The following is a 27,431-nucleotide window of genomic DNA, read 5'->3' as shown; positions in this document are numbered from 1 at the left end:
CCCTCCCTGCCTCCCTCCCTCACCTTGTAGACAGATGGCGATGCAAAAGTCCACCACCCAGCTGACCAGGGCCATGAGGAGTCCCAGCAGGATGAGGAAGATCCAGTCCTCCCCGACCCGCGAGATCAGGAACTTCTGACAGCGAACTGTGCAGACTACAGGGACGACAGGAACACAAACATAACATGTTAGGAACCCTAAAAATACACAAATTTGAATTTAGGTGACCTGTCCCTTTAAATATCAACACTAATTTATTTATTAATGCTATTTATCCAAATATTTTCTTGCATTAACAAAAAGTGCCATCTTCATATTGTTTTAGCATTACAAAAAATGACTACTTCTAGGTAAAGCCATAATGGGAAGCCAGCTACCATTAATGCAAACAGCTGCATGAATTCAGGCCAGTCACGTCCAGTCAGGATGCACAATAATATTGCTATTGGCCGTTAAATGGTTTAAATGATAAGATATCGACATGAGCCCAAAATGCACATTTCCGTCGATATGACAGGCCAAAACGATGGCCCTATAAGTATGTGCACGCAACTTGAAGCTCTGGCTTTGAGAAGCAATGTATGTCTGCACCTGCCAGTGGGCCATCGCGATGAGGACAGGCATATCATGTTAAGTTCACTACAAGTGAGGCTTAATTTTCCCTGTAATTAGATGGAAAGCAAATACGAGGATATACTGTTAATGGCAATCAGCCATAATGAGTTGGAAAATATTGTGCATCCCGAATGTCTAGCGGAGGGTATGACAACACACTGATGTTATGACAAACTGACAGACTGTTGTCCCCTCGTGTTAAGAATATATTATCTACAATTGGGTGACAAGAAGCTGAAGACAAAATGTCCTACACTGATGTATATTAAATGCACAGCACAAAAGTCATAGGAAATGCAGGCACTACAAAGCAAAACACAAAAAAACCACACGCACAAACTAGTGAATGAAGCACAATAAACTCAAGTATACTCACCTGAAACTGAGATTCACGGCTAACATACTACAGTATATAACACTGTGCATGCCATGCATAAACAGTTACTAATCGTGACTAATTGCTGGAACAAAACATTAGTTTGATGGTGACTCATTAGGATGTACTCGCACGCGAGCACACACACACATTTTTCATAATGCCTCTTGTTTACAACAGATTTCTCTCCTCTCCTCCAGGCCTGTCCTCTTTTCCCTGTTCTCCTGTGAGGGTAAATGACACTTGGGAGCAGAGGGGTGCCCCTTACACTAATGACACTCACAACACACACACACACACAGTCCTTTTGTTTCTTGCTCCATGGTTTTCCTTTAATCTTTAGGAAACAGAGCCAATGATTATGCAACACTGAGACGTTTCAGTCGCATTTCTATGTCCGTGTACCTGAGAGCACCTGTCCAACCGTTCTTTAAACAAGGAGACAGAACAAGATGATGACTTGATGACTCTATCTTTGATGCTTCTTAAGAGTCCTGTTGCCTTCAGCTGTTGCTTTAAGTAATGTAGAAGGAGAGAGGACGGTTTACAATATGCTTTGGCATCCTCCTTCACCAAGGAAACTCCTCACTCCAGCTACATGAGCCAAGATGAAGTTTAATTTTGGTTTTGGTTAATTTTTATCTCCAAAAACCTTTTAGGCTTGCTCTCTAACATGGTGCAAATAAAAATTCACATATAGTGTATTGATATTAACTGTTCTGCAGGTGTGTGCTTAATTCAGTGCTTCTATTGCAGTATGGTGACTGTATTCCCGAGACGTGATTGCTTTGTTTTCTTGATTTAGTTTCTTTCACACTTACCCACACACGCAGAAAAAGAATTATACGAACACTGACGCAAACACGTAGCACCACACTTCGTCCATCTGTTCTCTGCTTGTTAATACTCTGTAGTAAATAATAGTTGATGAATACACCACCAAAGTAGTTATCCATGACAGTCACTATTTTCACAAGTTTTTGATCACATCGGGGCTATTTGAAAATGTGACTCAGAAACAAACCTCAATTTAAGGTCCTTTTTTACCTAACCATGTGAAAGCTGTTAATTGAACTCTGGACCAAACAGCCAGTGTCCAATTCCTAGTGGGGGTGGTGTGCAAACAAACATCTGATGCACTTAAAGCATAAATTTAAAGAATTAAACACCATTTACTAAATTTTCTGATTCTGGCAACTGTCAAGGAAACAATATATAAGTGAACTACATAATAACAAGCCCATTCGGTAAGTCTGGTAACAAAAACGAGTGTAAGGACACGAGTGTGTATATTGAGCTCTGAGTTTGTCCTACAGTCTGTTTTGGCAATTTCTTATTAAAAGGTGATAGAAACTTGACTGTAACTATCAGGTAATATTATGATAATGGATGAATTACCTGTCAGTGCATAAGTCTTGTCAGTTCAAAAGTCTGTGTGACCCCAAAACAGACCACAACTATAAGTTAACGATTAGCGTTAAAAATGTAGATTCTCAAGTGCCTCATGATATTGTGTTTTGCAATAGTGAATGGATCCTCAAAATCACTGTATGGATTTGTAATTAATAATTTACATGACAAGATTTGTGACAGTTATGTATTTTTTTTATTTCCTTAGTTTAGTCTAAGTAGTTAATTTACCTGAAGAACCCTGACAGCACCTTTATTTTATTTATTTCCTTTGCTCAGATTGCGCAAAAAAAAAAGAAAAAAAAAAACCTGTGCTATGATGCTGGATGTAAATACAAATGCATACTCCACTGTTTTGATTGCATAAAAAATACACTGGCTGAAGTGCTGCCAGTGATATTATCTGGTGGCAAACTGTATGACCACGGGTAACAGTACTGTCATGACAGACCTTTGAGTATTAAAGAAGTGTTTAAATGCATTAGCATGGAACAATGAAAACCAAAGAATTACCTAAAACATAATGCTTTATATTTAATGGGTGTGTGGCTAGAATGTAAGACTCTAAAAAAACTGTCTGAAACATAAAAACAGAAACATTTTCAAAGTCAAGCCTGACACCTCTGACTGCATGTCAGAGAGAAAGAGGTGAATGACGAAGGCTGCAGGGATGGAAAGAAAAATGCAGTTACACACTTCTACACACACATACACACACTTTCACCAAACAACACCTTCAGGACCCTTCTAAGACACACATGCTGGAAAAAGCTGTGACAAACACATCCACACAAACACACACACTCATTGATTCACCTTTGCCTTAAATCATTCCACAGGCATTTATGAGACAATTCTGAGAAGAAGGCTTCGTACACTTATATATTTAGATTCATGTGTGTGAGCGTGTGTGCTTTTGCGTCATCTCACCCACGGGCCGTCTGTGTTCTTGGACCCCTTCTGTCATCCAGACACTAGTCAATGTAAATGAGAATTACCGTGTGTGTTTGTGCCTGAGAACATGCATGTGTGCACTCATGACTTCTTTGTACTCTTAAACATTGTGTGTGTGTGTGTGTATGCATGTATAGCAGCAAGTGTAATCTTGTCTTTTCTGGAGATGTAATTTAGTTAGCTCTGTCTGTGTTGTTATTGCTTAATAGCTTTTTCTGCAATGCGTGCGCGCGCACACACACACATACACCATGCAGACTGGTCACTGACTTTATTCTTCGTGGCATGCAATAAGCAGCATGCTAGTTCCCAATCACTCTCATTGCCTTCTGACTCACCCTCTGTACCACTCTCCCCTTTCATCCCTCCCCTCCCTGATCCAATCATCCCTCGCTCCCTCTGTCCTCCTCCTCCTCCTTCCTCTGCTTTCTGCTAATCACATTCAACCTCTGACTTTACCTCTCATCTTTTTCTCTCCCTCTCAGGCCTTATCTGCTGCCCTCCACTCCTCCTTTCCACATTTTTTTCTTTCTCTCCACTCGCTCCATTTACCCACTTGCTCTCTCTCCTCAGCAAGAGACATAATGCCCACACACCTGCTGAGACTAATTTAGGTTGCCTTGGATACACAGCGCATCTACTTGCTTGGCATGGTGTTAAGAAACTGGGTGTGCACATGCGTGCTTGTGTTTATTTTGGTCTTGGTCAATACAATTCTGAAGACTATTTTGGACTGAAACCACTGAAATCCAATACTTAATGCGAAAGTGGCATGGCAGAAAATGTCATAGTGCACTATTATCGTAATATCATTTTATCCAGATTTTGTGTGGATCACATATACATTCAACTATATACTATATACAGTTGGGGGAAAGGGAGTGGGGGTTTGGATGCCCAGCTTATTGACTGAAACAGAATGGTGGTACATGACAGGCACAAACTAGGGCTAGGTCCCATGGTGGTGTACTGTATGTGCTACTTGACAGCAGCCAAAGCTGGATGTTCATTGAAAGATCAAAAATGTACTGTATACTAAATCTGAGCACAGGAATTAAGAAAATTCTGCTCCTGACACCTGCTGGGCTGCACAGAAAATGTGTTCCAAACCATCTGAAATCTGTAGCAGGGGTAGGCCTTTTTCTTTGACGTAATTTTGACATGTCACAGCATGAAAAGGGCCTGTTGGAATGAGTCAAACTGCACCACATTAGTCATGTGAGACGTAGAGCCCAACATGACAAGAAGTCTTTTTTAATGAAAGAACAGGATCAGAAAATCAACACATCGGTTTAAATCTAGTGTGATTATGCTGAAAATGAGGGCAGGAGGTAGGCACACACACACACACACACATATACACACTCACCTTAGAGGAAAATCCATATCGGTGCAGATTCCTTGCAACCGCTCCCGCATAAAACCCAATTATTCAAATCACCCCCTCATTTGTTATGCAAGGTGACAGCTATATATGGGTGTAAAGGGTAAAAGAGCCTGCCATTAATGCCTCAATTTTGCACAGTCATGCTTATGAGGCCTATACCTATTTGGTGTGTATATGCTCCCACATTCATTATGTATCTTCCTGGGAGAGATTCAATTAGAAATGCCTGGCTGTGAAACCACTGTCTTAATTAGATCAGAATACATATAGATAGGCAAATCTGACCATTCAGCTCTTCTACTTTTTAAATAGCAATTATGAACAATGGAGGGACAGGTGAGATACAGTATGTATGGTACGTGTACTGTATGAACAGTACAGAACAAAGAGACCGTGAAAGGCTTTTGGAGGTTAATGCCACAAATTTAGGATCACAGATTTAGATGGCACGTAAACATCTTTCAATACAAAAACACATACTGCTCACTTTAATACCTACTCTGGGATTTGCTTTCTGTCATTATTTTACTATAGTGGTGGTTTTCAAAAGCTGCACTCAGTATCACCGCACAGATGGAAGTTTGCATTCGTTCATGGGTGAGAGGCTAGCTAAATGAGCCTGCTAACATTACAGTTCAATCGAGGAGGACGCCATTAAGGTTTACATCCCACCCTGTGACGAGCAACGAGTCTCTTGTCCATGAGAAGACATATGTTTGCCTCTGTGTGGCGATACAGTGGAGTTTCAGAAAAAAATAATAGCTCAACATGTTAAAAAGTCAGGTCACTAACTGAAAAAGGACAAAAAGGTTACTGAGGAGACTATTTCTAAAACAGACTCCCATCTGTGCATCTTTCATGGAGCAGCTTGTACTTTGACAGCAGAGGTTTGTATTTAAGTGGAACTTAAATACAAACTTGAATACACACATATCAGGCCACTTAAATCTCAACTGTGTGGAACTCCTTCAGACTTCAAGACGGTTTAGAATTGGTCAGCGAAACAAATGAGCACGATAAGGTTGACCAAAGTCGATACACAAAAGTTCAGTGGAGATTATCCTCACCCTGTGAGGAACCAACTGTGATGCCATTAAAATGAACTGGTTTTGGAAATGAGCCCACAGTGCAGCTTTAAATAAAGAGAAAAGGGGAAAAGAGAATGGAGTTAAGCACAAGAAGAAAGGGGCACAGACTAACAAGACAAATTGGCCCCTAAAGACGGAAAAGAAATGTTGTTGGAGTAATAAAACCTAACAAAGCAACTGTAAATGTTTCCTCTGGTACTTAATATGGCCATCTTCATTCCCTCTGCAGACTATAACTGGAGAATCTCCGTCTTGCTCTCTCCGCTCTTCCCTCCCATACATCCACTCATTAATCCATCCATCTATCCCTCCTCTGCTCCTTCCTTCATGTTTATGTGTTCTCTATGTTAATGAGATGTAAAAAGCAGTGATGTTTATGTAAATGTGCTGCGGTCCCGGGCGAGCAGGCAAAGCGCCTCGCCCCGTATTCAATCACTCCGTTTGCGACACCCATCTTATGGCTGCAGTACAATGTCTGCTTAATGAAGTGTAATGGTGTATATACACACACACACACATCACAAACACAAACAGGCCAGCACAATTACCAAGGTTATTATGCAAAAACAGCCTCGGCATCCCTCTTTAATTGCTTCTGGAGAGCGTGTGATGTATGTTTAACGTTTCTTAAGGGACTAACAGTAAAACCCACATGCTCAACTGGGATATTATTCTGCATTTAAAAGCAGTGCAGGGTAGAAAGTCGTCAGAGAAAGAGAAAGAGAAACGTCATCAAATAACATCAAGTGGACTTGTTATATATGTTGCATACCTATGAATTGTCCAAGAACCAAATGAGTTTTCTGTTTTAGGTCAGAACTCTTGGGAGGCAGGGATGTTAATCTGCTGGGCCCAATATTTCAAAAGCTTTAATCTGGATCAGAATTATCCAGAAAGGATTAAATCTCAAAATTGGGTATTTCAAAACCGGGAGATGTGATCTTGAGCCTACAAAACTAGGATACAGACTTGGTAATCCAATCCTAGCCAGAATCCAGATCAGATGATGTTTTGTGGTATTTCAAAACTCTGAATTGGAGATTAGGATACTTTTAAATGCTAAAAATAAGGGTTGATCTCACAGGCAAGAGAGACTCAGCATGGATTCAAGGGAGATGAAGAACATTGAAACATATTTAATCATTCCTTTATTCAGTGAATGTTTATCAATGTAACACAGACCACGCCAAAACAATACCCTTTCAAAATCAAAGGTATAATATGCAGTAATGTATAGTCTCATACAAAAGTGATTTCTCTCCATCATCACTTGTGAGCCACTTGTGAGAGTGGTGGGGTCTGTATCTGCAGACTCTGCCCTCTGTCTATGTTTTCCTGCTTTCTTAGTACTTTGTGTCGGGACGTTTCTGTGCAGCGCTGCTATGGCCCCAGCCAATAACAAGGCTGCGAGGTTGGGACTCTATTAAAATGTAGCAACCATCTTAGAGCCGTCCGTCTCCTCTGCTGTCTCGGTGTGTGTGAGCTGCACAGAGACAGGCAGGAGCAGAGAGACAGGATCAAACCTGCACTTCGGCTGGATTCACAGAAACTCCAGAGGGTCGTGCAGAGGCGTGGGCGCGTTTATTTGCGTTTTGTTGACAAAGCAACCTCTATGGAAAAAAGAAATCGGAAAATAACGTTTTATTTCTCTGATTCACTGCTCACTTCCCACTAAGCACTGCTTCCTCTCTCTCTCTCTCTCTCTCTCTCTCTCTCTCTCTCTCTCTCCATTAAGCTGTGGAGGAGAAACTTTGAACTGTGTGCCTTTAAACAATTAACCAACCTAGCCAGCAGTGCAAATATGAGACAATATAGCATTTCCCTCCCAAGCCACCATCACTCTACAGCTTAAGCACTTGATAAGTGAATAAAAATAACATGCAAACGGATTTACGCTTTCCAACATTTTCAGACATCTGTATTAGTGAAATGCGACCTATCCAAAGACCTCAAATGAAGATTCTGTGTTCCTGATCCTATGGTATCTGGATCAGAATGATTGATCACTGGCTTTCAAGTTACCATCAGAACTCAACTGAACATTCGGCCATGATTCACCACCACTTCTGTGCTGCAAATTTGTGTTAATAAGATTTTATGCGAGGGGCATTTTAAAAAGTTCATATTTGAAATAAGCTTCTGTGAACCAAGATGTGTGTTTATGTGGCTTTAAAGAGAGGGATTTCAGTGTACGTGTGAACTAATGATTCTAATGTTTTCTAATTCTCAATGAAGAACCGTTTAAACACTGCTGATGATGACAGTGATGATGAACAGAATCAGCTCTTCACCAGCACTGAGGCTGGGATGATGTGATTGAGAAAGCAGCGGCATAATCTCTCCAGTGGAAAGTGACACAGTGGCACTACTCTCACACCGACACATACGCAGAGTCAAGAGAGACAGATGGTGGCGCCGATGATGACAGTATAACAGCCCATCAACATAAGCGTGGGTGAGTAAGTTTGTGTGTGTGAGATTTCAATGCCGTGTGGAAATGTGTTTCTCTTCTCTTTGTGTTTGTGTGTGTGTGTTTAAGCGATCACACAGGGGAGAGGTAGGTCATTTCATTTCCTGGATCAAAGCCTGCTGAACCAAAAGCCAAGGGACCTGCTGCTAGCTCTCTGCACCTCTTCTCTCTTTCTCTCTCATCTACCTCTCATTCCATCTCAATTGATTTTATCCATCCAATCCCCAGACCTTTGACATCAACTCCCCCTCTTTCTCCTTCTTTTATTTCTTTCTGTCTTGCTTGTCTCTGTTTAGGTTTTCCTCCTTCTGCCTCCCTCCCACCCCCTCCTCCTTTAAGCCATTCTTCTTTCCACTCTGCAGCCATTCATTTCTCTTTCTCACTCTTTACCCCCCCCCCCACACACACACACACACTCATACACACCCGCCTCCAACACCTCCAACCACGCATCTCTGCTGTTGCAGAGTCAGCACTTCCGTTCTGCAGTCCTCTGCAGACACAGAGTGCACTGATTTACACTTTTATATTGTTGTATAACCAATTTCAGAGCATTTCTATTGCACATGCATTTGCTACTCTTGAAACTGACAGCATCACACACATAGGTAGAGTATATATACTGTACATGTAAGGTTACTTGCAGTGTGTGTGTGTGTGTGTGTATGCATTCATACATATGTAAGCAGAGAAATGAAGCAAACACGCCATCAATCTTGGGAGAAAGAAAAAGTATTTAAAGTTATAGGCAAATGCACAAGGAACAAAGAAGCACACACAATGACACACACACTATACACAGGAGATGAAAAAACGTATATGCGGTGAGACGGTGTGTGTGTGTGTGTGTGTGTGGCCATGGCCATTTGTCTGTTTTTGTGCAGCAGACAGACGGGAGATGCTGATCACCATGCTTGTTTGCAGCTTGCATCGTCTAATCAGAACCATTCATCTCCCGTATCTCTCAAACACACACACACAAACACACACACACACACACACACTAAACACACCACTAAACTAAGACGTTCAGAGCTCTTTATTACTTTCCATTAGGGCTTGAGGCTAGCTGTAATAAGGCCAGGCTGGGAGAGTTAGTCTTTTTTTGGCACAGAGACACACAGAGCAATGGGAATAATATGAACACAGAGATATTTTTCATGTTGGCTGTTGATTAATATGAAGCCACGAGGTGAGTCTGTGTGTATGTGGGCGCCACTTTGCAAACTGCCGGATCATCACACTTCAGCTTGTGCTTTTAGTTTTCTTCCTGCTTTGCCCTTGAACGCATTCATGTGCGCACATGCACACACACACACACGCACACAGCTGGAGCCTGCAGAGACCAATCGGGATTTTATCTTTTTAATTGATGGTGGTATTAATCTGTAGATCTCAAGCATCTGGTAAAGTTGGAGTAACACTTTTTGACTACTCATTAATGATTAATGCAGCGGTATTAGCTGTAGCAGACTTGAGTGTGAGAGCTGAGGGGTAGTTGGTAGTTGACGGGGCAGACTGGGAATGATATGAATGTTTTCTTTTAGATCAATTGTTTACCAGAGATAAAGTCGTGGGCTGGGGCTTCCAGAACATACGGGTACCCTGACCCTGGAGGACAAAATAGATCACATAACATAGTTAAACAAAAGCAGTGTCCCTTCGTGTATGCGTCTATGTGTGTGTACTCATTTTATGCGTACACATTTGTTTTAGCCACACAAACAATCCCTCATTTTGAACAAGGTTCATTTCCTTCAATGTGAGAAGGAAAAAGTATAATCTCTCGCTTTAGCCATTTTTCTACATAGCATTATTAGTTTGTGATTGATGCCAGCCCTGTGCAAACTCAGCAGCACGACAAAAAAAAAAAAAAAATGAATGAGCAGCAGAGCAGACAGGGGAACAGGGAAAGAGGAGTAATGAGTGCAAACCCTCCAACAGAGAAGGGTAAGGGTTGGGAGAGTGGTGATGAGAGCAAGAAAAAAAAGGGGGGGGGAGGCAAGGAAAAGGAGGAGATAAGAAAGTGGAAAATAAGACCAAAAAGCAGGAAATATGATGGACGTAGAAGAACCAAAATACAGGCAGTAGATAGAATAGATAATAAATGATTGGGCACTCATCATTTTTTCCTGTTAAAGGTTTTTCTGGGAGTTTTTTCCCTTAGTCGATGTGAGGGTCAAAGGGCAGAAGATGTTGCTGATGTTATGTTAAGTCCTTTGAGACAAACTGCTTGTAAAAATGGGCTAAGTTTAACAAGCTTAGCAGCTACAACAGCAACCTAGAGTTACTAGAGTTACTACTAGAGTTACCTACAGGAGAATAATAATTGTTCAGTACTGGAACATTCATCTTGTGAGAGCCAAGATGCTAGCATATCAGAGTTCCACCTAAGATCGACTACCTCCTGCACAATTTATTTATTTATTTCTTCTAACAACTCATGGAACTAACATTATCTTTATCTTTTCATGGTTAAGAATATCCATTCAAACAATTTTTATATGATCATAAAACAGCAAATATCTTAAAACATTCATTCAACAATAATCAGAATCAGAATTCCTTTATTTATCCCCGAAGGGAAATTCTTTGTCATGATGATTGGGAAGCTAATCAAAATTCAAGTGAGAATCATTTCAGGCCAAGGTTTCAACAGCCTGCCAGTGGACTATCCAGCATTACATTAAAGCTCATCAGTCAAACAATATCACATCCACCATATGGGGGACACAACTGGATGATATTCCATTTTGAAAATAAAGGTCCTCTAAAGACAAAGTGTACATGTTAAACACAGAGATATAATCAATCAGAATCACTCAAGGATCATTTGTTTTAAAATTTTCTTCCATAGAAATCCCATTTTAATGAAAATGATGAAAAAAAGTTTTCAGCTCTCTTTCAAGTCTGGATACACACCTGTAAAATATGGAAAGATGTGTGTGTGAGCATTGTGGAATGGCTCCAGGCTCACTGGTGATTAGAGAGCAATAACTCAGAACATGGGGCTCAGATGGATGGGAAGAGAGAGAGAGAGGGATACACCAACACACACACACACACTCTTCAGATTATACCCTCAGGAGAAGAGAGGGTGGAGGAGGAGATGGATTGCAGATAGAGAAGGATGTGAAGAGAACTGAGCAGTGAGGAAAGATGGCAAAAAAGGAAGGGAGAAGAGGTCACTGGAGTGGATGAGGAAAAGAAAAGAGTATGAGATTGGGGAGAATAAGAAATTTAAGATGGGAAAGGCAAAAAGGAGATGAGGTGTAGAGGAAAAAAGAGAAGAATGTGGATGTAAAGGAGATAGGAAGATGAGGAAGAGATACAGGATGATTAGAAAAAGGACAGGAGGACATAATGGAATACAAGATAAAGCAAGGATGGAAGAGAAGGAAAGGAGTGATAGAAAGATAAAAAAAACAACAGGAACTTGAAAACAGAGAGCAGGAAAGATCAAGCAAGATCGAAACAGAAATAAACTGCTACAAAAGAACAGGGAAAACATTATGCTGACTTCACCACAACCATCGATTTTAGAGTGAGAGGAGCTGGCTATAAAGCCCACATGTTGATACCACAATCAAAATACATGAAAATTAATGACAGCATTAATAGAACTTTGGCCTGCATGGTTACAGCTGTAATAAAGACTGTCAACCACTCACACAGTTCATCGATTTATACATCTGTACTGTAAATCTGTAGTGCCCTGGACTAATTCACCTAAATATAAATCTGCTTTTACTACACCCAATGACTCAGTGCGAACTATAAAAGTGGGCACACTACAGTGGAGTAGAGATTTACCACAATCAAAGCACTGCAAATGAAGAACTGTTTCAGAGGGATGAATCAATATTATGTTCTCTCTAAAATGAATGGTTTGCATTAATTAAATATTTGATTTTAGCATAAGTAAATTCGTAGATCCGTTCTTTTATCGTAACTGCATGATATTTCCTACCGTGTCTTTACCAGTTTATTATACTGCTGGGAATGACCCACCCTCTGCTCAATAGTGTGCGTGAACCCGAAATTCCCCCTTCGCTCACCCATTCTTCAACCTTTCCCATCTACTCCAGTAGGTGGAGAGAAACTCCTGGGTGCATCATTACTCTTTAAAAGTGCTCCCTGCAGATTTAGAAACCTGATGACTTTGGCAACCCTCAAGTCCCTCACTGACAGTATTACTTCTAGAAATGTCAACTCGCCACTTCCCTCCTGGCTGCCAAGAGAAGACGGGTATGTCCGGAGAAGAGGCTGACGTCAAACTGCCATCGTGGAAGCTGAATAATGGACCTCTCAGCTCAGAAAAACCTCACTTCGCCTGCTGCCTTCAGAATGTAAAGGCGTCTGAGTTAAGTGAACTGAACAGGTTCAAAAACATAAAAACAAAATAAATAACCAGGGCTTATCTTGACAAGTTCACAGCAAAGTATGATCATGTGCGTTTTGTTCAAAATACAAAAAGTGCTTCCTGTAGATTAATGCCTCTCACATAATGCATGTTGGGAAGATTGCAAATATGCCTATTGTCTTGTCTCATCTCGTCTTCTTCTGCTTATCCGAGTCCGGGTCGTGGGGGCAGCAGTCTCAACAGGGAACCCCAGACTGTTCTCTCCAAGACCACTTCCACCAGCTCATCTGGGAGGATACCAAGACGTTCCCAGGCCAGACGAGACATATAATCCCTCCATCGTGTCCTGGGTCTGCTCCGGGGTCTCCTCCCGGATGGACAGGCCCAAAACAACTCACCATCACGTTTCATTTATTTAATGAGGAGAGTGAACACTCAGCGCTACATTCATTCAAGAAATCTTAAGTTGAATAAAAATGAAAAGTTATGTATTTACTCTGAGAGACTAACTGAATCCACTAAACTCTTGAATAAGATAACACAATCAGTGTGCCTCTCTTGACAGGCTATGGCACTGAATACAGCAGCATCCCTCAGCTGTCCAACACCTGTCCCACACAGTGCAACTGACACACCTGAAGGTCCCTCTGTTGGAATAACCACAGGAAACTTACTTTAGACATCTCTCACCCTGGGACAGGTGTATGGGTATTAAATATGATGTCACCCTTTTAATGTTCCCTTCTAGTGATGTTATGGGTGCCATCTTGGCTCAACTTTCTGTCCCTGAGATGACAAAATGAATGTAAGGTAACACTGTGGTTAGAGACCATTCTCTGCTGACACGCACATTGGACCAGCGCCACAACCTCTATAGTAAAAGCAATGAACAACAGAACTCCAAAATCCACACACACACATACACACAATCTGCTCGAGTGGCACTAAATCAAATATTGATCAGTGGTCCAAGTCTCCTTGGTTACTTGATATATTAAAGTGAAAGTTCAGTCGCTCTCCCTCTCAAACACACACATACACACAAACAGTGTGTATTAGTTGTGTTACCTCTTGAACTTGGCTGGCAGCTGAACATGAATGACGTCTGCACACCCCCACAGTGCGTCAGCGTGGTGCCCAATACACACACAGGGAGGACACACACTCCTGTGGCTCACAAATATATTCAAAAACCAATTGTGTGTGTGTGTGTGTTTTAGTAAGTGCATGTAAATGGTGGAACAGCATGAGTTCTTTTAATCATTTGCCAGGATAATGCTGCCCATTCAATGCTGATTTGGTAAATGCAGAGCATGCTGAAGTGAAGTGTGTCATAAAGCATAATCCAATCACGCACCAGTCTCCAGTGCATTTCAGCTATAATTTCAAAACTTTTAAGTGTTTCAAGTGGCCAAAAGAAGAAAATATGAAAAAAAGAACCATCAGTTATAAAATGCCTGAATTTGCCCAACAATCTGTCACCCGATGTATAGTTTTGAAAGATTTTTACAAACATTTTCTTTTTTTCCCCAATAACCAGAAAATTAACCGTTAGTTTTTGTAATCAATTATTTGGTTAAGTCATTTATAAAGCAAAATGTCAACCATTAACTGATTCAAACTGCTTAAATGGAGATTTGCTGTTTTATTTCTGCATGAAGTAAATACTTTTTGGTTTTGGATATTTGGTTGATATACAGTATGAAAGAATTCTGCACATTTCACAGACCAAGGGCTTTGAAAGCCTGAGCCTGATAAAGTTTTTAACTGTTTTACTCTCCACCAACTCCTTGGAAAAAAATACATACAAAAAATATCTTAGATAAACAGATAAACTTTCTTTTAATTGCAGAGTCGGGTTTGTCTGTATACACTACACAGACAAATGTATTGGGATGAGGCTGTTTTTCAGGGGTTGGGCTCAGCCTCTTACTTCCAATGATGGGAAATCTTAATGCTTCAGCATACCAAGACATTTTGGACAATGCTATGCTTCCAACTTTGTGGCAACAGTTTGGTGAAGGTCCTTTTCTATTCCAGCATGACTGCAGTGCACAAAGCAAAGTCCATAAAGACATGACTGGATGAGTTTGGTGTGGAAGATCTTGACTGGCCCACACAGAGTTCTGACCTCAGCCCCATCCAACACCTTTGGGATGAACTGGAACAGAGATTGTGAGCCAGGCCTTTTAGTCCAACATCAGTGTTTGACCTCACAAACGCTCTACTGCATGAATGGGCACAAATTCCCACAGAAACAAAATCTGGTAGAAAGCCTTCCCAGAAGAGTGGAAGCTGTTGGTCAAGTGTACCAATCCTTTTGTCCATATAGTGTAAGTTATTTAATCTGTTTTTACTGTAAAAATAGTTTTGTAGAGCTTCAGTGATCTAGTGTTTACTCATAGCATATCTGAATTCTGTGTAAAGCACTGAGTGCATTTTTTTTTTTTACACTAAATGTGTGTAAAAAAAAAAATCCTAGAAACTATAACATTCATAGCACACATTTGATCCTTATAGATTCGGGCACAACCTTAGTTTGATTTTGTTTATGTCATTTTACAAAGAATGGTACAAAAAGTAGGGCAGTACTGCAGGTGTGTGTGATCAGTAAGACATTATTGATGAAGAAGTAGACGGCAAGGACAGGAGCGGATATTTATTTGGTAGTGTTGTTGATTTGACTGTCTAATAAAGGTAATCCAAAATTTTAATTCCAAACGTGTTTTGCCAATCCTTGCTAAATTGTTGTGACAACATGTCAGGAGGAATTAGGAGGCTGAGTACATGCACATGTATGCACACACCTGCACGTGCACTCACACACTGCCAAGCTCACCCACTGGAGCCCCCAAGCACACGCAGGTGTGCACAAAATACATGAACCTGTGGCAGCATGGCAGGTGTCACTGGTTAAGGAGTTTGAAAGTGTGCATGTGTGCCTGTCCGGTGACTAATGCACTCATTGCCCACTTGGACCTGCCATCAGCCTAGCAGGTGCTTTTCTGCTCTGCCATTCCAATCCAGTCTTTACCCTACCAATGGACAGGTGAGTGGAGGAGTATAGACAGCAGGAAAATGGGAGGAAAAATAAGGGAGGGGAAAAAAGGAGAAAATGACTAAATAAAAATAGAGGAAAGGAAACAAGGGAAACAGACAATGGAGAGGAAAGTAAGGAAAAGGAAAGGAAAAAAGATAAGAGCATGTGAGCAACTGTTGGTCGCTAGGCGCCTGCCGGTCACCATAGCAACATGCAGCACCATGCTGAGCTCCTGCTGACATCACACCTGTTGAAGCAAAACGCTGTGTGTGTAAGTATGTGGTGTGTGTGTGTGTGTGTGGTGTGTCTTGGAGCCAATTAAATGACATAGCACTGCAGGTGGAGTGAGGAGAGGGAGAGAGACAGACAGACAGAGAGACAGAGTGTGTGTGTGCATGTGCATGTGCATGTGCATGTACATGTACATGTGTGTGTATGAGAGAGTCCTTTCTGGGATGCTGGCAGCCTGTGACATCAGCAATGAGAGTGAATGACAGCAGCCTGAAGCCTGATTGTTTACACACACACACACACACACACGTCATGAGGTTACAAAAGCAAGCAAGAGGTGACCTACCCCCATCTCTTCCCACAGCAACAGAGAGGAAGAAAGAAAAAAGAGAGGTAGAGATGGAGTGCTAAAAATAGATACTTTATAATGTGAATGTTTCTCTGTATTCTGTCACAAGAACGTGATCTTTTACTTTATTCTTCTTTGGCAAATGACATAACATGCTGAATTCACCTGAGAAAAAGACAGAAAGAAAAAGAGAAAGGAAAAAAAGAAAAAGAAAAGCAGTGGGGTTGATGCAAATTTGTTCTGGCAACTCTCATCAGATCACTAAGTCACATGTGTGGATAAATAAAGCTTGACTGGGATTTGAATTGGTATATTACAGAGTTACTGTCGACCACTTCAGTGTGTGTGTGTGTGTGTGTGTGTGTGTGTGTGTGTGTGTGGGTGTGTGGGGAGCGCAGGTTCTTCTTGTCAGCTGAATATTTCATGTCCGTTCTCATGGCTGAGCTCTTTTAACAGAATTCGTTACGTTGCCCACATGCGTGCGTGCACACACACACGCGCACACACACACACACACACACACACAGAGCAATGTAATCATACTGCTGCTTGTGTAATCCTTACCCTTTAACCCTGTCTGGTGCGGAGATTCAATTTAAAATGGTCAGTCTCAAATTAGATGCAGTATCTTTATGCCATCAACCTTTAGAGCACAATAACACACAAACAGGAAATTCAATTGTTTCACCCACAATGACCAAACACAATGAAATTACTTTGGTGGCTACATAAGGAAATGACATTAAGGTTAATCTCACCTCAATATTTACATTTAATGCAAAATGCTAAAGAATAAATAAATAAATAAAAATAGGTGGTCCATAGAGGAATACACCAATATTTTTGAGTCACTGTGAACAGGCAGGCTGACTGGGGCTGAGAAGATGCACCCTGACATCCACAGATTACACACCTGAGCACACGCACAAATGCAACAACAGTGGCAAAGAGGACTGGCAGGATCACACTCCCTGTCTGGGGTGCCTGTCTCACTTTGACCCGCACTCCACTACATTCAGCTTCCCTCTGAATGCGCTGCTGTGAAGCTCAATGCTGCGGCCTGCTGGCCAGCTGACACAATAACAAGCTTTCCCCAAGGACTCTGCTGGCTGGTTGAACAGCCAACAACCAGTGAAAACACCGTCTGTTCATACCTGTGGCACTTGTTTTTCAGTTTATGGTCTCCAGAAGGAGGTGTTGTGGATGTGAAAACCCATCCAGTTTTTGCAGCTTTAACTACGTAATACAACAAGGTGAGTTGCTAAAAAGATTCTTATATAAACCAAATTCAACACTGACAAAAGCGCAGAAAAGAACAGAAAGTTTTGGACAGGAATGAAGTGCATTTATTCAATTCTATATTTCACTGCTTTCTACTTCTACTCAACTAGCATTCAGGAAAATATTGTGCTGTTAACTTTACATTTATACAACAGCTTTAGTTATCAGTTACATTACAGATTTAAGAAAAATATAAAGTTGGGTTATAAAATTTAACAGATAAAACTTAAAGATTGCACCAGATGTTCCCATCCATTTTGGCTTACTTATTCCAAAAAAAAAAAAAAAGAAAGAAAGAAAAAAAGAAATGCTGGGAGCTGGGACCCCTTGACATGTTTCAGCTGTCTACAAATTGGCAGCAATTGCACCTGAGACATTTCCTCCCTAAGCATGTCACATGGTTTGATTTAAATTACAGCTGAATGTCTAAAGAAATGAATATTTAAAATAGTCCAAAATATAAATACAAATTTGGGTAAATTTGTTTCCCACCCCATTAATAATCTCACATCCTGCAGATTTGAAACCCTTTGTAAAGGGTCCATGCCCTGGTTCACGCAGCACTGAAGACAGGGGACCTGAGCCGACTGGTCCAAGCAGTTCTGCCCATCTGAGGTCTAGACATGTATTTACTACTAAAACTAGTTGGCTACCCTTGTTAAATTTAGACATTTTCAGCAGCAGAAGAACTCTAGAAATAGCCACGCCAACTGGTCACTCACTCTGTTCATCTGTTCAAACCACTCTGAGTGAGTGGGTGAAATAGCAACACTGTAGATGCCAACGCAAACAAAATAGCAGGGAGTCTTGTATAAATGGAGTGCACTTCATTTGAGCAATAGTGACTGGAGCTCTCAGCTTCCCCTGGTGTTAAAAGTATCCTTAAGATATCTTATCTAACTATAGCAAGCAGTCTTGCAGCCTTAAGACGGGTAGCAAAGTCAATACGACGTGTCATATGGCTAAATTCACAGAACATACATCTGTTAAAGTTGTTAATGCCAACTCCACATAAGCTCTTTTCTACTTGACATTCAGAACATTTACACTAAGTGGATAACCCACAAGATGTCACAAGATCATAGTAATCACTAAAGCATTACGTCTTGAAAACTCCTGAGACACAGCTAATCTTGGCTGCAGAGCGCACCAGCTGACACATTATAACTGCAGGTAGAAAACTGCAGGTAAAAGCAGCTTTTTGAAATGACCTCAAGGATTACCAGACCTCCATAAATATCCATTTTTTTCAAATAGTGATTCAGAACAAGCTACTCTGATTGTTTGATGGTGAACAACTCTTGAGTAAAGTTCCTTACAAAAAGATCCAGTCAGCTTTTCCCCAGCCTTGCAAAGGGCAAAGGTGCGCTGGCTGATGGTGCACGACTGGGCTCTGCCTCATGAGGAAATGATAGATGTGGAGTATAGCTGTAAGGGCAGAAGCAGTCAAGCCCTAAAAGCCACCAGTTAAAAGCTAGAAATTGAATGTATAAATCCTAAAAGGTGTTATATCGAGCTTCAGGTCCAAGAGCAGCACTGCAGTGTTTAAACTGTGGATATGACAGAGAGACTTTCCAGGTATAAGAAAGTTAGAACCAGTCAACACTTTTGTTTGTACAGGTGACAGCCTTGTTTGCATTTTGCATTCTGTGTTGCTGTGCAAGACATTTTTGCACTTCAAAGAGCTTTGTAATTCACCTACCTGTTGCCTCATGTGCTTCACTCAATTATAGTGCAGTCTATGCAGCAGATTTTAGACATTAGAGCTCAGTGGAAAGTTCAGATTGGGCACACACTGGTAGCTCATTTGATGCTGGCAAAACTGAGAGGCACAGCTGTTTTATTTATTTAAGATTTAATGTCTTTATAGACACAGACGCTCTGCCTTTGGCAATGTTAAAAGTTCAGGGAATATGACAGAAAAACACAACCATATGATCAAACAAAATATTTTCTTTTAGCTCTCTATCACTGATTACCTTGAAACCAATGCAATAAAAGAAGTGAAATGCATTACATTTAAATACATGACTTACAAATAGGTTAACTTTAACAACAGGCTGTGCAGACATTCCAGAATGATATCGTCTCATTTACACTGAATAATAGAATAAATTACTAGGGGATGCAGTGCCCATTTCACCTCTCAGGCTTTGAATGGACTTGACTCTCTGGCTTAAACAGTTTGGTTTGAGATTTAGCTCCATTTTGTAGTAACTACAAGGTCAACACGCTGACTCAATATCAGACATCTATGGTACAGGGATAAATAAGAAAAAAAAAAGCAAAAAGGTAGATATTCTTCTAAATTAGCCTGATCGCTCTCTGCAAGTTAATGGGGTTAATGTTCAAAAAGATTTTTCATACTATTCCAACATGTATTTGACAAGCATTGAGGCTGATATTGCATATATTAACAGACTCTGCACTAGCAGAGCCAGCAGCATTTTGTGCCTGAAACGTGTCAGTTTGCTATACTGCTGGCCACAATTACAGAGACGCTGCCTGTTGCACGAGCTGCTCTGCTGTCATTACGTTTCGCCGTAAACAATGCCTGAGGCCGCTGGGACTGCCTGGCTGTTGGAGGAGTCATGTTGACATATAAAACATGCAACACACACACACACAGTTAAAATGTTGACAGCTCCTTCAGGGCTGGGCTGTACGTATGACAGTCTGGAGATTCTGCTGCCGGCTGCAACATTCAGTATCATTAAACACCAACAAATGAAAAGAAAGATGTTTGTTTATCTTAGTGAGTATGTGTATGTGTGTAAAATATAAATAACAAACAGTATGAGTGGGCAATAATGAAAAAAGATAATGTCGATCTAAGCAAGGGAATAATGTGTATTTGTGTGTGTGTGTGTGTGTGCTTGTGTGTGTGTAAGTGAGATTGAGAGTACCTCCTTGCCTCCCACAGCAGCTGCAGTCATAACCCACAGCAGTAATGAATGAAGAAGAATGTGTGTGTGTGAGAGACTTTATATTTACATATATTTTCAGCCAGTTGCCTTAACCTGTGTGTGTGTGTTTATATTTGCCTTTTTTCGTGCAGAGAGGAGTGTGTGTGTGTGTGCGTGTGTTGCTGCAGTGTAATCCAGGTGAAATCTCTTGCACTTGAAGCGACCTGCTGAGGGACAAATCAGTTCAGTTACTGGCATTGTGGTGTCTCGATCCTTAAAAGGAAGATGAGAGAAGGCAGGAGAGTGAAACAGAAAGCTGACTCATCAGCCACCAGTGAAACAACAGCAAAACTCATCGCTGAGATGAGCAGAGGACACAGACACACACACACACACACTCACAGGATCTGCGGGATTCGGGACGCAAGTGGATCAATGGGAGGTTTGTGCTGGGTGCACTGAACACTTCAGGACAACAGAGGGCGCTCCTTTTACACAGAACAGGCAGCTGCGTGGGGAAAAACGGTACCGACACGCACTTCAGCAGTGATTTGGTTCAGTCACTGTGATCTCTCATCATTCAGAACAACATGGAAAAGGCCAGGTTAGCAGAGAGGACACACGTGACGGGGCTCACCTAACTCATGTCCTCTGGTCTCACTATGTGCTTCAAAGCCTGACAGTGTGTCATGTCAGTAAGAGCTAATGCAGCCTCCAGCCTCTGGCCCGCAGCAGAGATGAAGCGCGGACTACAGACAAGGTGACTTCGTTTTAACGCCAGGTTTTTCTCATATTGAAACTTGTAGTTTTCAGACCCACTCTTTTGTACTTTTGCAGTAGAGACCTTGCAATGCAGTAAAAAAAAAATAGTGGAGTTCTCCTTTATCAGAATCATCAGAATCAGAATTCCTTTATTTATCCCTGAAGGGAAATTCTTCTTATTCTTATTCTTTAAAAGAAAAAGAGGGAACTGAGGATATAAAGCCAAGATGCATTCTGCTTAAATTTCTCTATTCTGTCAATAAAATTACAGCTGAACAGAGGGAAAGAAGAGGTGTGGAGCGACTGAAAGACAACCACAAACTGACACCATCTCCAGCTGATGCTGTTCCTGAGTGTGTGTGAAGTGAAACACCTGCACTCATCGTCCGCATGCATCGCAACGACATTACTCACTATTATCCTGTTGTAAACTGTGCAAAATTTAATCTCATCATCATCTGACTCACACACACAGACATGCACAGAAATATTGTTTTATCATCACCAAATGTACAGAGAGAAAAGGAGGGGAAATGTTCACATGAATCCACCTCAGGCATTTTAATGCTGGATTCATTCGCATGCCGCCCGCAGATTCACAGCACAGGACTGTCGTGGTGCAGCATTTGTTCTCCTTTCCTTTCTATCCCACTGTTCAACATGATCAATGCTCCCAAAGCATAAAGCAGCACGGCAGTAAGCCCATTTTAGACAAGTGGCTTTAGTATCACATTTCCAGCCCAAAGGTAATGTTTGAACGATGCCTCCCCCCCTGGGCTTTGATGCTTCAGATGCTGATATATGATGCGTCCACTGTTACTATTCCTTTTAACGGGGTTGATATAACATACTATCTAATCTGAAAAGCTACCACTGTAGTTGTGCTATTAATAACACCACTGTTTTATTCTGGAGACATCTTAGTGTTTAGTCTCATTAGACATGCAGATGACCAATCAGTGGACCTCTGCTCTGATTATGCTGGTCACTGACATGAAATCACACTTGAAAGGTTCAGTGAAACACTGGTCTTGCACCACAGTGCACTCTCTCCATCATTGACTGCTATGGAAATATCACAGAAAGCTCTGTGTGTATCATATGAAGAGACATAATGAAAAAGATACAGATAACTATAAAGAGAAGTATATTAACACCTTAAGGGCAAAAACTGCAGTTGTAAGCTGATTTAATTTCATGATAATGAAGATTGTGTGAAATTTCTCTCGTTCTGAACTGACATTACTCGAATATGAGAGCCAGAAAAGGCAAGTTAATACATTTTCTTTCAAACTGGCTTTATATGCATTATTTCCACATGGAAAGTTGGATGGTGAGTACCTGTGGTCTCCAGTGCCATGCTACTGAGCTGAGACTGTGTGTGAGGTGTGTGTGAGTGCTTGTTAAATGGTACGGTATTTCAGGAACTTGAAACATAATAGAAAAGTTCTTGGAATCAGATGTTTTTAGAGTAGGTAGTGAAAATATGACCTAAATTTCTTCACTTCCAAAAAACAAATTATGTGGATAAAGTTTAATCATGCTGATTTGAAGTGTTTCAGGCTTTCTTTTTATGGTCAAGCATAAGAGTTCATGGAACAAAAAGAGATTTTATAAAATGATTCTTGGAAGGACCACAACAGGCTCACACGGACTGAGCAATGTTTGATTCTTTCTTTAATCAATGATGTGACTGCACTCTTTGCATTATATCAGTACTGATATGACATGACAGATATGATATATCTAACGGAAAACCTACAACACAAACCTACAAAGAGCACCTTTAAGATTTAAGGTTTAAGATATTAATTTGGGCCAAACAGTCACATTGTCTATCCTGATTTTAGCCCTGCAAGCATAAAATTCCTCTTCATTTTACACTTACGTCCTACTAAACAATGCTTCCTTTATTCAATAAGAATATTTCGAGGACCAAGAAGCATGGACTCCATTTGTACTACATAACAGGAGTTTGATCATAATCTTTAATAATTTATGCATGCTGCTGGGTTTAGCTTCCATTTCAAGTGGATTAGAAAAGATTTCAGACTTTCTTGTCCATCAGTGTTGACCCTGTGCTTTGAAACTTACTGCGACACTTGGCACAGCGCCCCTTGTCGTACTCCAACAGGTCCAGATTCCGGCTTCGGTCGCTGAGCGATCGCCTCTGCCCGCTCTCCCTCAGCCGAGCGGCCTCCTCTTTCGCAAACACCCCGAGGTCCTGGGTGTAGCGCCCATACATCTGGAAACCAACACAATAAGGGGCATTAGTTTAAGTAGTCAATGTGCACAAACATTCCACAATCAAAAAAATCAAATATGTGGATAAAGTGAGCTGGAGAAAGAAATGGAGAAAATAGTGTGATATGTGATGTGGACCCTCAGGACCCTTAACCTTTCTAAAGGTCAGAGATCAGTGGTGGGAGAATATTGAATAGCACAAAGGGCAGAAATCCATCTTCTCTGTGTTATTCAGGACGATAACCCTCTACAGTTAGATAAAAGGACACACATACACACACACACACACACACACACACACACACCCCTCAGAGTTTCTGCAGTGAACCCAGTAACTTGTTGCTGGCTCCAAACTGGTCAAGCCTCGACCTTAACTATGACCCAAGCATAACAACCCACACAAACTTACTCATGCCAAAACGACATAAAATACCCACATACAAAAGAAGACAAGTCAGCAGTACAAGAGGCAGGAAGCATCAAGATTTGTACACCGCCCAGACACCAGCTGTCCACTCCCATAATGCCCCTGGGTGGTGCACAAGGAACAGGGGCTGTAATGACTTCCTCTTGGCCTCCCGTCACAACACAACAAGGCTGTTAAACCCGTGTCAACAGGTCAATCAAGGTCATCAAGGTTGATTACAGCTTCATGTAAGCTGCTGATGGGCAAAAGTTGGATTTAAGCAACAACCACAATCAAACATCACTGTGTAAATACACACATGCAGCCTAAGCATTGTTTCAGTACAGACTGTTCTGCTTTTAAAAGTACAGTACGTAATTTCGGCTGCTAGGGAAGGTCCCAAAGTCAAAACAATAACAAAAAGGAGTTTGAGATGTGAAGCCTGGCATCATGAGAACTGTTGTCTTCAGTGTTAAACAACCGTCACTGCTGATGAAAATAATCATGATTCATCACATCTGAAGTCTTCCTTCCTCACTCTGTGACACATCATGTGATGTTTCCCTGGAAATTACAGCAGTTAGAGGGGGTAAAGCGGATATGACACCACTGACAGGTGACCCAATAAAATGCATATTAATTTGAGTGAAGTTACGGATTTCTTTGGGTTTAAATATTACTGGAAACACTGGGAATAATTTAAGTACGTAACTGAACAAAATAAATAACAAGAAAAAAAAGCATATTTAGAAAGAATTTGATTTGTGCCAGAACATTTGTCAGCCATGCTGAATTAATGCAAAACCTAATATTTAATCAGGACTGCAAAACTGATCCAACTGTGGGAAAGTTTTGCACACTGCCTATTTCAAATTCACAGATTACAAGCATTACTCTTCAAAGTCCAAACCATGTGGTGCACAGTTGAAGTCCACAATGAAGGGAATATACAGTACGGTAGCCTCAATGTGTAGTGATAACCCTTCTAACTTCTTAAGAGTTTATCTGCTCGTGAGAGGGCCCAAAGAATGTGTCAGACTGCATTTACAGAACAAATCCAACACCGGAACAAATCCACACTTTCTGTCGGGCACATTTTCATTTGCTTAGCTACACTGCATTCTCATTTTGATATCATATGACACACAAGCTTTGTTTGTTTGTTTTGATTTGTTAATGATATTGGTGTTGACACTGATTTTGGTGGTGGAATTGGTGTTGTTGTGTTGGTTTCAACACAAATGTGACCTAAATATATTGTAATGATATTAATAATAATAATAATTGTGTCAACAAATTTTGTTACCGGTTTAAACAAACTTTTCTATGATGAAAATTGCTTCCTAAAAAGTTGACTTGAGTCGAAGACAAAATTATAGCCTTGATTTAAACAACCATGTTAATCCAAAATTAACCACACACCTTATGACCTCAGAAGTTAGTGACAAGGTGACAGAGCAATACATTAAAGCTTTGCAGAAAACAAGACAACAGCCTTGGAAATGTGGACCTGGTGATGGTGCTAGAGAAGTCAGAGGATCACCAAAGTTCAGAAAAACCATGAACCTCACCAAATTGCAGGACAAACCATCCAACAGACGTCTCTAAACTACGAAATGTCAACCTGTTGGTGGTGCAGAGTCAGTACAACAGTCTGGAAACCGTAAATATCGGTTCCAGGTTTTATGACAATCCATCTAATTGTTTTTGAAGTGTTCTGTCTTCCCTGAAGAAGTGTGGCTCAAAATGGATCAATAAAAATAAATAAAAATAAAAATTGAAACTTATGCTTTTAGTTTAATCTTCAACATTCATAAAATCGGCGGCGCATCTTTTATTTAAAAAAAACAAAAAAAAACAAAAGGGTACATTAAAACACAACTGATGTTTGTGCAAGTTTGACTAGAATGTTCATACTCAGTTATAACCAAAATGCAGGACTAAAATTTGCTTCGACAACTGTAAAATCACAAAAAATAAGGATGAGGTTGCCTAAATGTGAACTCATATGGATATCTTATCTTAGAACTAAGACTAAATCTAAAAATAGCTGACAAGATCTACACAAGGTTGCACAGTATAAACAGAAACTTTCAGCCTCTATAAACTGCCTCCTTCTGCCTTTGGACAGGGGGTATGGAAACTGTCAGATATATTGACAAACAACAATGTTCAAAATGAGCATAAACATGACATACCAGTATGACTGTGAAATAATGCATACTCATGCCACAATAATGGTACTTCCTTTTTTACTTTGAAACTGACAGGGTTGTGTTTACATAGCAAAACAAATTTGTTATTGCCATTTCTCTTTTCATAATCAAATGTCCAGATTCACTAAATTTCCATGCATGTCAGGACAAAACAGACAGCAGAGACAGGGCTACATTTCCTGGAAAGCGGCCCCTATGGCCTCATAGAAGAAACTGTTTGGATATCATACACATAGGCACAAGCATAACCATGCAACCACACACAAACACACTCACACAATGCTGAACTGTGAATGATGACAGAGATGCACTTGGCACCTTGTAAACACTGTCTGCCTTGCACACAAACAGGAGGCCCTCTTGCTATTTTTAGCCACACACAAACGCACGCACGCACACACGCACACACGCACAAAAGTCAAGTCAAACTCTCAGAATACAATATAAAAGGTTGATTACAGCGGTTTCAAAGCACTGCAGTCCTGTGTTGTGCAAGTCCGGTCCATATCGCACATGCTTTGTACTTGTAAAAAGTTGCCAGTTGAGTCACTGGGGTCAATAAAATTCCAGCGGTCTGTCATTGGTATCAGGACGGAGACAGGCCTACATTTCTTGGAATGTCATGCCACTGGTATCAGCACCAGTGCTGACTTTATTAAACGGATCGGTCATTGGCCAGACGTGACTGATCTACAGTAAACACCATTTCTCAACGTTCTTAAAATATTTTCCAGAACAACATACTTAAAAATGGCACAACAATACTGCTGTGGACGTTTATATTTAAGGCCACAGTAGAGTAGTTGGACAGCGCTTTGGATTGTTCATTTGAAGCATACCCAGGCCTTTACAGTTTACAAATCATGTAATGTAGCCTTGCAGCCTAACATCTGCCTTACAAAAACGTTTCTGATCATTGCAACACATTTGGAAACAGAATTGGAACAGCGTGTTCATGCCGAAGTCAGATAAGTCACGATCTGTCTTTCATAAGCTTGCCATGGGAATACTTCATGAGGCCAACCACTGAGCTTGAAATTCATCAGCTATACCTCTCTGCATAACTATAGCACTTCATATGAAGGCAGGTGCTTTCATTGATTTCTGCATACGAGAACAAGCAGTGTGCCTCCAGCATTATTTATGTAAGCTTGTTAATGAAAATGGTTTATATTCGTACCAAAGCTACATAAGAGACCACCTGCCTGTTCTAAGAAGGTCATTTGACCCAAGTAAAGTATTGCTCCGCAGTGTTGACGAAAAGACATCCCCCTGCCTCAACCACAGTGGATACAGACTGTTCCTTCAGTGGGAAGCACCTGAAAATGCATGA

At 40.9% G+C, this 27,431-nt stretch overlaps 1 protein-coding gene across 3 annotated transcripts in view; it reads right to left on the bottom strand.

Annotated features, from left to right (window-relative positions):
- The window catches only part of clcn2c (chloride channel 2c), a 135,652-nt gene that overhangs the window by 71,493 nt on the left and 36,728 nt on the right, over window positions 1-27,431 (bottom strand). For all 3 annotated transcript variants that reach the window (XM_046388449.1, XM_046388451.1, XM_046388452.1), the window contains exons 2-3: window positions 23,327-23,477; window positions 24-155 (exon numbers count right to left, since the gene is read on the bottom strand). In XM_046388449.1, the coding sequence (XP_046244405.1) occupies window positions 24-155; window positions 23,327-23,477 (283 nt within the window). The remainder of the gene's footprint in view (window positions 1-23; window positions 156-23,326; window positions 23,478-27,431) is intronic.

Source organism: Scatophagus argus, chromosome 5 (assembly GCF_020382885.2).
Source record: "Scatophagus argus isolate fScaArg1 chromosome 5, fScaArg1.pri, whole genome shotgun sequence".
In the NCBI taxonomy this organism is placed as follows: Eukaryota; Metazoa; Chordata; class Actinopteri; family Scatophagidae; genus Scatophagus; species Scatophagus argus.
Note: the sequence above shows the minus strand (reverse complement) of the source record. Positions and strands in the feature narration are given on the sequence as shown.